Source organism: Mustela erminea, chromosome 6, assembly GCF_009829155.1.
Source record: "Mustela erminea isolate mMusErm1 chromosome 6, mMusErm1.Pri, whole genome shotgun sequence".
Classification (NCBI taxonomy): Eukaryota; Metazoa; Chordata; class Mammalia; order Carnivora; family Mustelidae; genus Mustela; species Mustela erminea.
This window is the reverse complement of record NC_045619.1, coordinates 83,383,055-83,396,682: the sequence shown is the minus strand read 5'-3', so window position 1 is coordinate 83,396,682 and position 13,628 is coordinate 83,383,055. Positions and strand designations below refer to the sequence as shown.

At 52.4% G+C, this 13,628-nt stretch overlaps 1 protein-coding gene across 1 annotated transcript in view; it reads left to right on the top strand.

Annotated features, from left to right (window-relative positions):
* The window catches only part of VDR (vitamin D receptor), a 54,087-nt gene that overhangs the window by 12,700 nt on the left and 27,759 nt on the right, over positions 1 to 13,628 (top strand). The window contains exon 2 of the mRNA XM_032348002.1: positions 10,907 to 11,054. Within this exon, the coding sequence (XP_032203893.1) occupies positions 10,909 to 11,054 (146 nt within the window). The 5' untranslated portion in view covers positions 10,907 to 10,908. The remainder of the gene's footprint in view (positions 1 to 10,906; positions 11,055 to 13,628) is intronic.

Below are 13,628 nucleotides of genomic sequence, written 5' to 3'. Positions count from 1 at the left end.
TGGACCGTGAGCTTCAAGAGGGCAGGATCTCTGTGTGTCTCTCTGTTGTGTCTCTGACTTCCATGACGGGGCTTGCCATGGTGCTGGTGCTTAAAACCAGCCAGAGGTCATCATCAAAGGTAAGGCCTCAGAGGCCAGAACCAATATGCCCCCCACAGTGTGAGGCCAAGAAGAAATGTTATTGTTCTCTGGCCATCCATGGGGGTCCCTGAGAAGAGATCTACACAGAAGGTTGTCTGGAACCCTGACAAAGCTGAAGCTCTGGAAAAGACTTTTAGGGGGAAACCATTCTAATCAGAAACTAAGGACAGCTGGTGCTCTGTGCTCTAAGGTGGATGGGAACCTCTCTGTTTGGCCCAGGCCATGCAAAGCTTCCTGAATACCTGAGCAGTGTCCACCCTCTAGCTAATAACCCAGAAGATAGAGAGGGTGCCTCTGAGTAGATCAGCCCCTTTAGGACTGGAGCTCCCCTCCTTTCTCAGACCCAGGATCCTTCACTGTTTCTGGCAAAGGCCTAACAGCCCATCCCAGCAGAAATGAAAGGCTTTGCAGGGCCCCTAGGGGCTGGGGGCAAACAGGAGTCCAGTCCCACTGAGCCAGAGCAGTCCAGTGTCCAGGTTGGGGGCCATGGTGGGCCCCCCTGTTGCCAGGGTGGCTGCAACCCCCACTGCCATGTCTGGCTTCCAGGCCCAGGTCTCGGCCCTAGTCTTCCCCCACGCTCTGTGCATGTACATGGGCAAAGCAGGTGAGGAAGAAAGACACACAGGCCACGTCACCAGGGCGCTGAGTTTCTAGTCCCACCAGGAGAGAATAGATCTGTGACAGATGCATGATGAGCCCTAGGTGACAGAAGTAGGAGGAAGATGGCACTGGTGGGGGTAGAAGGAAAGGCAGGGAAGGGAGATGAGCAGAAGGGCTCAGTCATCGGTGGCACCTGGGGACCCAAGGGTCTTTGCTTCCTTGCAGAGGGAAAGTCCAGATGTGTAACTCAGCTTCTCTGCTTGTAGGGGAGAGATTAGAACAATCCATTTTTCCCCAATTCGAGCAGCCAGATTTTTGGAAGCCAATGGCCCATGGGTGGGGTGGCCGTTTTTTTCCCAGTTCAGTGGAAATGTAGCTTTCTGGACAATGTTTGTTTGGAGTGGCATGTTTGGGGCACGAGCAGGATTTCTGCCCTCTGTGTACCTCTCTGGAGCCCTTTCTGACAGCAGTCAGAGCTCTAACAAGGAGCACAAGCTTCCATCAAACTGCAGTGTCCCTGGCTCAAGGCAGCATGCTGAGTGCTACGCGGAGATGTCGGTCCCTGCAACAACCCCATAACCCAGGTGCTCTCATGTCCCCGTTTGTAGAGGAAAATGCAAGAATGGACTCCGGGGGAAGCTGGATGGTAGTCAAATGGTCCAGGATGTCGGGCTGGCCAGGTTGATTGTGGAGGTGAGCAAGGGATCTGATCCTGAGGATCCTGAGGATCTCAGAGCTGGGGGACCTGGAACTTGGGTACTGACCTTTCCCACAGGGCAGGAAGTCTCCGAGTGAAACAAAGACTACATTGGTCCCAGAGGAAAATGAGGAAAAGAAGCCTGGCCAGGGTGGTCTGGGATGGGATGGTCTGAGCAGGGGTGTACTCAGGCCTATGCGGACTTGGGCCAGGGGCCTGGGCAGAAAGAAAGATACTTAGTCTAGGTAGAGACCCACAGAGACGCCAGAAACTGGGCTTGGAGATCTCTTGGGAGGGAGAAGAGGACTTTTCCTATTGTCCCGAGGCCATCATTGTTGCTTTAAATCCCATTCAGCCATCAGGTTCATTAGCAATAATAGGAGTTCAGGGTGGGAGTCAGGAGTTCAGGAGTTCAGGTCTCCCTAGGGTGGGCCTAGAACCACTTCCCCTGTATTCTTGGTGTTCCGCATTTGGGCTTCTCCAATGTCTATTCTTGATCTCCAAGTCACTGGACGAAGAGTCTCCTTGTCCCATCAACTTTGGCCTGGAGTAGTTATCCCCATGGAAGTACCCCCATCCTCATATCCCAGGAGAGCCTCCAAGAGTAGGGAGAGAGCAGACCAGGCACACACCACTTCCCTCTAAGATATTCCCTTGTTGCCTTGAGTCCTGGACCATTTCTTTAGGCCATGGAGGGGAGAGACAGGAGTTGGAGTTGGTTGGGGAAGAGCAAGTGGGTAACATTTACCCACTTTATTCCTTTGAGTGGCATGTCAGGATGGCATCAGTGTTGGCCGCTCCCACCGTCCCCACATCAGGGCCTCCTCTGTGGCTTCCCACAATTCCTTTCCTCCCATGGCCCATTTCTCCCCCACTCCACTCTGACCCCCTGGAAGCTACTTAAGCTGTTCAGGAGAGGTCTTGGAACTTGCCCAGGGTGGAGGTGGAGAAGCACTCTCCCTCCTTTGTGGCCTTGGGACAAGTCCCTCCCCCTCTAATGGCCTCAGTTTCTTTGCTATAAAACCAGAGAGACTGGGCTGCAGCTTATGAATGGGCCGGTTGCTTATGCTTCACCAGACACTGTCACTGCCCACACTTTCCAGCAGTGACAGGGTCTGGCCTGCTTGTTACCTGGAGAGCCCTAATCAACCCAGAAATCTTGTTGACAAAGCTAAGGGCAGAGTTTCCACTGGAAAAAAGCAGCTTGCAGGAATAATTGTTGTTGATAAGAAGTGGAAATATATCTCAGTAAGCCATGTGTCTCTAGCCCCACTGTCTGGGGCCCTGTGGGTTCCTGCCTCCGGGTTCTGCTCAACTCATAGAAGTTGCCAGTGCTCCCAACGGTAGCAGGACAGTCAGCTAAGAAAGAGACTTGGTGAATGGCCAATACACTGGGAGCTAGCTGATAGCATGGTTTCTACAGATTGGCCCATTAACCCTTGACCCTGTACGGGGTGTCAATCCATGACCTTTATCAGGTTCTCCAAGGTGACGTGTATTCCCCAAAAGTTTGATTATGAAGCACCTTCAGGGCCACCTGGGTGGCTCAGTGGGTTAAGCATCTGACTATTGGTTTCTGCCCAGGTTGTGATCTCAGTGTGGTGGGACTGAGCTCTGTGTCAGCGGGAAGTGTGCTTAAGACACGCTTTTCCTTTCCCTTTCTCTCTGCCCCTCCCCTCTCAAATAAAGAAATAAACCTTTAAAAAAAAAAAAAAGGCAGCACCTTCAGTGTAAACTCTTTCCTGCAACTGCTGGATTTCATTCAATTTCCCATAGTTCAGTCAGTGGTTAAATAATTGGGGACACCTTGCTATGTTCCTGGTGCTGCAGTGCTGGGGGCCAGCCTCCCCTGGACACAACTGAGCAAAAGAGAGGCAGGCAGGCTTGGGGGAGCTGATGCAACTACTCATGCTGTCCTACAGAGCCCCTTTCTTGGACTGGAAACTGTTCTCTCCAGGCAAAGGCCACAGAGGCAGATGTTGTACTCACCACCCCCTCACTTACTGCCTTTGTGGGAATCATGGTCATACCTGGAAGCTCATAAGGTCTAAGTCAAAATTAAATGTGGCCCCATTTATCATCTCTCCTCCTGCAACCTCACTTACATCATAAACATCTTAAATTTTCCCACTTTTTACAACAGTTTTCCAGCAGACGAGGAATGGGCCCTTGTGTAATTGGCGCAATGACGCCATGGGATGGTCCCACCAACCCTTCCTCCCAAAACTCTGTAGCTTCATCTTATGTCCATCTTAGATAGCTGTAAAGAGTTGGCCTAGGCCCAGGGATTGAAAGCTACAGGGGCTATTTCACCTGTGCATAGTGAAGAACTTTCTAGGCATACAGCCATCCAAAGCAAGTGTATTGCCATGAGAGACAATTCTCCAACAGGAAAAATATTCAAGTACAGGTTAAACTATTATAGAGGGGTTTTTAAGATGGTTGGACTAGAGAGAGTTTCCTTCCAGTCTTGAGGTGTTTGAGGTGACTGATATCTCTTGAGTTTTGCTTTGGACATTATAGTCTGCAGAAAATAATTTCCAACCATTCTCATGGTAATTTAAAGGAGTGTGTGTGTGTGTGTGTGTCTAGGGGCTGGGGAGACAAGGAAGCAAGAAATAGTTTGGACAAATTCTGTTTATACAGTGCACTTTCCTCTCCCCTTTCCCTTTTTTTTTTTTTTTTCCCCACTCTGTTCCCCCTCAGCTCCTTCTGGGAGGAAATGCTGTGACTATTCTAGAAAAAGAATGTGAACATACGTTGGGGATGGTGGGAAGGAAGGAAAGGCCTTGCCTTAGCTGGCCATGACCTAAGTGCCTAAGTCTAAGTTACACTAGAATAAAGAGATGACTGAAAGTGAGGTAGGTCCTACAGCATTCAGCGCCCGGTGGACAGAGCTGAAAGGACAATGAAGTAACAAACACCAAGAAACGGGTGAGCACGCACATGCTCGTGTACAACATGGCGGGCATGCGCACCAGCACATCTACTCCAGAGGGAGCCCCATGTGCGGTTCACTTTGTGTGTGTCAGTTTCAGGAAGAAAAATTTTCTCCCCCTCTTCTGGGAAATCACTTAGTTTTCCATTTCTTTCTAGAAGGAGGGGGAGCTCTGAGCCAATGTCAACAATGAGAAAGCTCAGTTTTGATCCCTCTGGTCCCAGCCTGGCAAGCAAGACCCCCTCTCCTGGGCTCCCCTTCTCCACAGGGCCCGTTAGGGGCCACACCCCTCATGCCCTTCCTAGTCCTTGACATCTGAGGGTAAGTGAACTTCACTTGCACTAGCATGGTGTTGGGACTCTGCGAGTTCCTGAGGGGGTCCGAGAGAAAGCCCCGTGAGTGATCCTAAGGCCTCATTGTGATGGCAGATCCAGCCTTGGAGCTGCACACTCTCAGGGCTGGGAAAGACCTTAGAGGTCAGGCCTCTTGTCCACCGCTTATTGGATACTTCAGGGTCAGAGCTACTGCGCTCAGGGCTCCGAGGATTATTCAGTGAATGTGGCGGGGTTAATGCAAGTCCAGCAGCACTCTGATCCTGGTCTCCCCAGGCTCTTCCCAGCACACCCTGCAGCCATGACTCCATGAGGCTCTTCTAGGCGAAGCCTGCCGAGGGATGCCCGTTTAGCATAAGCCCTGGAAGGTGGGGTGCAGGTGGTGTGAGCTATCAGACAGACCTGTGGGAGGGGCAGGGACTTGTGGCTTCAGTGACTGGAAGGAAACACGTTATCTCCTCACTTCTTGCTAAGGCAAGGTCAGGACTGGGTCAGGCTCAGGCAGGGGTTTCGATGTGGGATTCAGTCCCCAGAGGAATGGCAGCCAGGGGCTTTCTGCCCAGTTGAGCTCCCCGCCCCCTTCCTCTGAGGCTCAGGGCCTGGGGTTTGGGTGTTTCTACAGCACAGCTGGAGGAGGGTGCTCTGGGGACAGTCCCAGCCAAAGCAATGGGATGTTCTATGTACTCAGAACATGAATTGCGGGGAGGGCTGGGAGGTTGTATGATGTGGCAAAGAGGGGTAGTATTAAGTGCTTTTTTTTCCACGGGTCCTTTTCCTACCCTGTGTTCTTTGCCCCACTTTCATGCACTTGAACTTCAGGCTAAATCTAGGTTAATCTCTCCTGAAAGGACCATCCAGTAGCGCACAGTTGCCTGGGGAGGAGAGGCCCGTCTGTTGAATGGGGTTTTCCCAGTAAGAGGGATTGACTGGCAGGGAGGGGATCCTGGCTACTACTTGCCATCCTCTGACTTTGGGAGCCACAGAAGGAAAAGTACCATGAGGTTCTTCCATCATGGCCTGGGGATTGTTCTTTTCACTGCTCCTGACTTAGTGGAAGTGAAGGGCATGCAGGACTTTGGGTTGGGGAAATGACTGAGTTCTATCCCTTAGGAAAGGCAATGGAGTGGGACTCGAGGCTCATCTGCCTACATTCATATCTGGGCTCTGAAGACAATCGACTTCTCTGTGCCTTCATTTTCCCGTGGCTCAATTAAGGATCATGCCACAGGGTCTGCCTGCTGTCATCGTAGTGAGGCTTAGATGAATGAGCGTGGTGGAGAACTTGGAGCAGACCTCAGTACGGAGTACGGTGTCTCTGCTGATGATTGTCACTGGAATGGGTCGGGGGCAGGGGGAGGTCAGCGGGAGCAGGGGAGGCATCTGGGTCTTGCATTCAGCTAGTTCTTGTTCGGTCCCTGGCCCCACCACTTGGCTGGCCATGGCATCCTGGGCAGCTAACCTGAAGTGCTCTGGACTTTGGCTTTGCCATCTGTCAAATGGGACAGCTCCCCACCTAACCAGGCCTGTTATGAGGCTTGTGTGGATGGTGCGTATGGAGCCTGGCAGGTTGGCACACAGTAGATACACCACATATTCTTTTTTTAAGCTCAAGAGTAATAGTCTACCTGGATCTCAGGTCTGACTTTTAAAAACCTTAGGGGTCGAGGACAGGAAAGTGGTGGTCCTTTCCGTACCAACTCAGCCTTCACCTCAGCCCCTGAGCACCACACAGGGAGCCTGGGAAATTGATAAGGCCATGGGGTAGTGTCCAGAAGTGTGTGGTCAGCTGGGGACCTTGGGCAGGACAAGCAGGGAGAGCGAAGCAGAGCCTGGTTTGGGGGTAGGTGACATTGTGTGTGTCCCCAGCAGGTATGCCTCCTCCCACCCATGGCCCAGGGGAGCAGGGCCTACTCCCTTGGAACTGACAGTGCCCAAGGGGATAGTGAGTGGGCTCAGTGGGCTGATGGTCCTGGGAGCCACATCTCGGAATCCCCTTGGGCTCTTCCCTGCCCTGCCTAGTCAGGCCTTTGGGAGGCAGGGAAACAAAAGCTGGGGTTCCAGACCTTCCCCCTCTGGGGATTGGCTTAAAGGCCTTTGCCAGGGTTCAGGGTCAGGCACCTCCTGGCGTCAGGGAAGGAAGTGTGTGAGTGTGCATGCATGTGTGTGTGGTCTGTCTGTCTCTGTGGGTAGACCAGCAGGGCTGGGTGTGGGTAGAAGCGGGAAGGGTGAAATTCCACAGCCCTCCCTTGATGAGCCAGCATGCCACTGACACACATACTCTGGGCACCGGAGTCAGCCCACCTTCAGCCTTTGCTGAGGCCGGGGGTGGGGGGGTGTGGAGCACTGCTCAGGAAGAGCTAAAAGTGGCAGAAAACATCCTGTTTGAAAGCAATGAGTTGCCATATTTAACCCCTGCAGCACTTGCCCCGCCTACACCCAGTCTGCAGGCCAGCATCCCAAACACCTGTCTTTGAGGCTCTCCTGGGGCAGCAGTCTTTGTTGTACCACTCCCAGCCCCGCTGAGGTGTCTTGGGGGGACTACCTGGGCTGAGGTCTTTTCTCAGGCATCAGCCATGCGCCAGGCCACCCTCTGGCTCTGCTCCCCACTAAGCATCCCTCAAATCTGGGGGTGGGGGCCGTGGAAGCAGCAAAGCTCCCTTAGAGAAAAGCCCTTCCGGAGAGCCTGGGTGGCTCAGTGGGTTAAGCATCTGTCTTTGGCTCAGGTGGCAATCCTGGGGTCCTGGAATTGAGTCCTGCATCGGGGCTCCCTGTTTAGTGGGGGGGGGGTCTGCTTCTGCCCCTCTCCCTCTGTTTCTGCTCATTCTCACTCTCTCTGTCTCAAATAAATAAATCTTAAAAAAAAAAGGAAAAGAAAGCCTTTCCTCCCTCCCAACATCCTCTCCTGTGAAAGAAACAGGAGCACCAACAGCAGGGACCATGTGCTGGTTGCTGTACCCCTACTCTTTCCCCGCTGCTTCTTGCTACTCCCTGCTGCAAGGGAGGGCCCGTCCTTGCTGCCTCCTGGTTCCCACCCCTCAGCCCTGCCAGTGATGACATGGCACACCAGTGCCCAACAAATCACTCTGCCACGTTTTCCATCCCTGATCTGGAGACTAAAGTCTCTGGAAAGAACCTCACCACTGCTCACTTGGCTCACCGGAGGACTGGCTATGAGGTCAGTGTGAGCTGCAGATGAAGCATTTCCCTTTTGTCACCGCAGAGTACTTTTGGTCGGCTGCATCTGTGACCTCACAGAGGGCATCCCTGGGCCCAACTTCCTTGGTCCCCTGCTCCTTCAGGTGGGTGTTATACTCACCAGCCAACGCCTCACTGGCCTCCTTCTTCCTGGCGCAGGTGCTCGCCATGGGAAGGAGGGGGCCAAGGGAAGGAAGAGAATACTACCCCGGGCTTGGCACACACTGCCCCGTGTCAGCAGCACCCGCGGCAGCCCTGCGGAGACCCAAAGCCCGCTGGAGGCAGGGGTGGAGGCTCCGAAGGGAGGGGCGTGATGACTCTTAGGCCAGGGCCCCAGGGCACTGTCCCGCATAGCAACGTTCCTTCCCCAGTTCCAGTTTCTTCTCTGTCACCCTGGCCCGCCCAGTGTCTGCTTGCCATGCCTGGGACTGCCAGCTCTCAGGCCATATATGCCTGGGCCCCTTTTCCACCTCTGGATTCTGGTCCTGGGCCCTGGCTCCTTAGTAGCAGCAAATAACCCCAGACAGGGCTGAGTTTTCTCTTGGTGCTCCTAAAATGGTCCTGTTTCTCGTGGGCCTCTGGCTGCTGGGTCCAGCCTTCTGTGTGGCCTGTCTCAGGGTCAGGACTCCCCAGCCCCTGGCCAGCATCATTCCCGATGTCTAGGTGGCAGCTCACAAAGTTACAGGAAGGGCCTGTTGCCATGCTGGGGTAGCCTGTTCTTCCAAATCTCCTGCATCATGGCATGTCCAGGAAGCCCGTGTGATTATGTGCCCTTGTTAGGCCAATTTGACTGGTATTCCCCACTCCCCACACCCACATTTGATTTCTCTTTTTTCCACCAAATCCACCAGATGTTTGGTCGCCTGAATGACACAGACTCTGTAGCAACATCACGATGACGGAGAGTTGCAACATCTCAGCTGACCTGGGGTTAAGCCACAAGCATCCTAGACAGTTTCTCCTATTGCCCCACGATGGTTTTGGGCCTCTGGGATCCCTGTCCACGGCTTGGATGTGTGGACTGGCTTCTGGCTTCCCCGGAAGCCCAGGGGAGTTGGCTTGGACGTGGGGTGGGCTACAGGAACAATGTCGACAAACACACAGGCGCTTTTTCTTCTATTTGTAATTGTTTCAAAATTGTGCAATGTCTTAGATACACAGACGGGCATATAAAACATAAAATAGTGTTTTAATAATAATAATAAAAATAGTAAGATACCATATACCTACCCCTCAAAGAAATAGAATATAGTTACTACAGAGGCCCTCTGCATGCTTTTCCCCAATTACAATCCCTCAAAGGTATCTGTTAATCATTCCTTTGTTTTGTTTTTTTTTTTTTTTAAGTCTCTCTATATCAGTCTCTCTCTGCATGTGTATATATAAACATTACAGTTTAACAAGTATCAATCTCGCTGTGATAGGGCTGGGCAGTGGCATCAGTATTAGTTCCCAGGATGGTTCCCAGGAGAAAAAATGCTGAGACAGGTAGGGGATATACAGCTGCCTGCAATCAGGGTTCCCTCCACCCCTATCCTTATCCATCTCACTTTCTTCCTTTGGTTTGAAGCTCTTCATGGAATTAAAAAAAAAATTAAATATTTGCTTTCGGCCTGTTCTAATCATAGCTGCTAGAGATACCCCAAGCTTTGGGCTTCTCTGGGCCTCATTTGCCTTTTTTTGTTTGTTTTTAAAGATCTTATTTATTTATTTAACCGAGAGGGGTACAGTGAGAGAGGGAACACGAGCAGGGGGAGTGGGAGTGGGAGAAGCAGGCTCCCCACTGAGCAGGGAGCCCGATGTGGGGCGTGATCCCAGGACCCCAGGATCATGACCTGAGCCGAAGGCAGATGCTTAACGACTGAGCCACCCAGGCATCCCTCTGGGCCTCATTTGTAAAGCGAGTGATTAATAGCATTTATGTCCTGGGTGATATGAAGACTAAATGGGATAAGACTCGAAGGGCTTTGATACGCCAAACTCCAGCTCAGAGATTGCATTGGAAAGAAGCTCAGAGCCTCCCAAGGGCCCCCCAGAATCTACCCCTCTGACCTCAGGGTAGGAGAACGTGGCACTGGCTCATAACTGACTTTCTCTCTCAAGTTTCTTCTGCTCTGAGGGCCCTTCCTGCCCTGGGGCCAAGGGGCACTTAAGCCTGCAGTGGCCCTTGTGAGGACCCAGATAAAGGTGGGAGGTAGCAGGGTCTGAAGCCTTTTGGGGAGACCTGAGGAACTCTGAGCCCGAGAGCGGGAAGCCGAGGGCTCAATTTGCCTAATGGAAGAGTTAGGTCAGCTGCTTCCTGAGAAGGGTTTCCAAAAGCCATTAGTTTTATTCCCTCTATCTTTCCTCTCTCAAGTGTGAAATCCATCTCAAGATGATAATGCCTATTTATAAAAGCCGTCTCGGAAAACAAAATCAGTTAATTGTCTATGACTCACATTATTCAGAAGGATGCTCAAATCAAGGTGTAAAATTTATATCGGGGGAAAAAAGAAGAAGAATTAGGATTTTGATTACGTTGGTGCCAGGACAATGGGGACACGGGCGTGTCAGGGCTGAGCCGTGTTGAGGGGAGGAGCGGGGATGGCAATAAGAGGGTCTGATTCGGGCATGTGATCGATTTACTGCATTCCTCCCACCTTCTAGGGTGAGGGGCTGAAAGCTTCTGTCTGTCACGTGCAGACAGACTAAACACGTCACCCAAACGAACCCACCTAGTGGGCAGCAAGTGTGTCCTCTGTCCCCAAACCATACCGTGAATGGCTTCTTACTCCCAACATGGGGAAGGGAGCTTCTGCTCCACAAAGAGTCAGGAGGGGAAGCTGCCTCGTGTGTGGAGAGCCACGAGGTGAGGGTACCCCAGAAGTCCTGCTCAGGCCTGGGACCTGGGGAGCCGCCTGGCCTCACTGAGCTTCCTCCAGATGGGGGTAGAGGTATAAAGGATGCCAGGCAGCCTTGGCACTGACTCCAGCTCCGGCCTTGGCCTGACGGCTGCTTTTGCAGGGATGGAGGCCATGACAGCCAGCGCTCCCTTGCCTGACCCTGGTGACTTTGACCGGAATGTGCCCCGAATCTGTGGGGTGTGCGGAGACCGAGCCACAGGCTTTCACTTCAACGCTATGACCTGCGAAGGCTGCAAAGGCTTCTTCAGGTGAGTCCTCCCCAAGGGCAAGGGGAAGGAGAAGCTTCTCTCCCATGAAGAGAACCCCTGCCTCTTCCATGTCTCCTTCCTTCCCATGCTCATTGAACATGCCAGTTCTTAAAGCCACTGGAAGTACCGGGGTCTTGGGGAGGATATCTCCTTCCTCCCCTCCCCTCAGCTTCAGCTCTGTCCTCTGCCCCTCTCAGAAATGGTTTTTCTGAGGTTGTTATCTAGGTCCCCATCTTTCCATGACTCTCTTAACCCATGGCCTCTACCCTACCCCGTGTGTCTGTCCTTCGGGACTAAGCCTCTTAAAAGACTAATGATCACAGGCCTGTCCTCAGGGAAGCCCCAGAACTTGGCCTCAGAGCTCGTCCTCTGATCCAAATCAAACCATTCCTTAGAACGAGGGGAGCTGCACCCGGGCTGGATCTCCATTCTCCGTCTGTGCCCATGTCTTCACCCGTGGCTCTCTGTCCCAGGTTGGAAAGCTCAGGCAATGTCAGCAATGTGCCAGCATTCCTACTCAGTCAGGGCCAGTTTCTCTACCAACTGTCTCTTCTCTCCTCTAGTGAGCCCAGTGTCACAAGTGCCAACAGTATGGGGAAAGTACTGGAAAGGCTGGACGAAGGGTGTTCCCATTGAAAGCCGGGAAGGCAGGATGGGAAAGTGTTGCATTGCAGTGTAGGTCTGTGAACCAGGAGAAATGTGCATTTGGCATATATTGGAGAGAGAACAGGAGGGAGAAAAGCCTGGAAGAAACCATCAAAGAAAGAGCTTCTGTGGAGTAGTCTTAATTGAAGGTGAATAAAGAGATAAAGAGAACAGGGCCTTTGGCCATTAAGAGAGGAAAGAGTGAATCAAGTCCAGAACGGGGATGTCAACGTTGGCCTAGTTTCTCTGAACGGATGGGCTCACCCAGTGGCTTTGAGGGCAGAGTGAATCAGAGCCTGGGACTTGTATGGTACCTGCCCACCCCCCACCCCCAACTCAAGGACCCGTGGGCCGTCTGGGAACACAGCTCCCAACTCACCTGCCCTCTGTCCCAGGAACCAGCAGGCCTGGAGTTTCATTGCCCTGAGCATTCGCTGGGCAGCGGGGTTTCTGTGGGTGCTAATTGACTGTTTGGCCTGGCGCGGGCTGCCCGCTTGGCTTCCTGGCAGGCTGCTCCCAGCTTGGGGAACCAGACGGGCAGCATCGCTGGCTCCAGGTCCTGTTGGCACGTCTCTGATTCCTCTGCACTTCTGCAGGGGGGCCTTCCAGAGCTCCGGTGCCACCTGGACCCTCTCCTGCACGTGGAGAAGGAGGGTGGCGGCACGCATTGTGGCTGCTTCCTATCAGAAGAGCAGGCAGAAGTGCATGGGCTGTGGAGCTGGCCGCGCCATTGCATGTCCCGCTTCCGATCTTCTGACTTCTCTGTTTCGGTTACCTCAACTAAGTGCCTGAGTATATCTGACCCGTTCCATACATAGTGTTAATCTGAGGGTTGATGAGATGAAACACATGAAAGTGCTTTAAGAGACATAAAGTGGTTCAATCATTAGGTGTCTGCTTTCTGCTCGGGTCATGATCACAGGGTCCTGGGATCATCCCCGTTTCGGGCTCCTTGTTCAGCCAGGAGCCTGCTTCTCCCTTTCCCTTTGTCTCTGCTTGTATTCCCTCTCTTGCTGTGTCTCTCTCTGTCAAAAAACATACAAAATCTTGAAAAAAAAATAAAATAAAAGACATAAAGTATAAGGGTGCCTGGGTGGCACAGTCAATTAGGTGAGCGACTCTTGGTTTTGGCTTAGATCCTGATCTCAGGATTGTGATCTTAGGTCATGGTCTCAGGGTCATGAGATCAAGCCCCGTGTTAGGCTCAACGCTCAGCACAGAGTCTGCCTAAGAGTCTCTTCCTCCCTCCTCCCCCTGCTTCTCCTCTCTGTCTCTCTCTCTCTCTCTCTCTCTCTCAAATAAATAATTTGTTTTAAAAAGACGTAAAGTACAATATATTATTTTTGAGCCTGATAGGTCAATACTTGATGTCCTTCATGGAACACTGTCTTAATAAAATAAACACAGGTCTCTCCAGCCATCTACCCTCCTTTTGTTTTTTCATTCATACACTCGCTGCCCACATTTGAATGAGCATTTATGACCAAGGCACTGGGCTAAGAGCTGGCAATGTGGGGACTCTCACCAAAGGTCATAAGTCACCCATCTGCCACCCAAGGTCTTCCACAGTTCTTGGGGCTGTTTGGTGAATCCATAGACATCTGCCCCCCAAGTCCCTATTTCTAGGCCACCTATCCCTGGGGGTCAGCTCTGGGAGCTGAGACTCTCAGGTGGCTGCTTATGAGGTTAGGACACACTGGAGGTCAGTTCCTCACTAGAGTGTCTCCAGCCCCGAGCACCCAGGCTTCCTGCCCTCGGATACACAGTTAGGCTCCAAATCCTCAAGACAGGGCTGTATTAGGATCTGGGTGGAGGGAGGACAGGTCCCCTCATGCCAAGGGCCAGGTGTGGGAGATGGCCAAATGGACAGGGACGGTGTGTTTGCATATCCACGTCACCACCGGGGGCTCTGACACCCATGCACACATT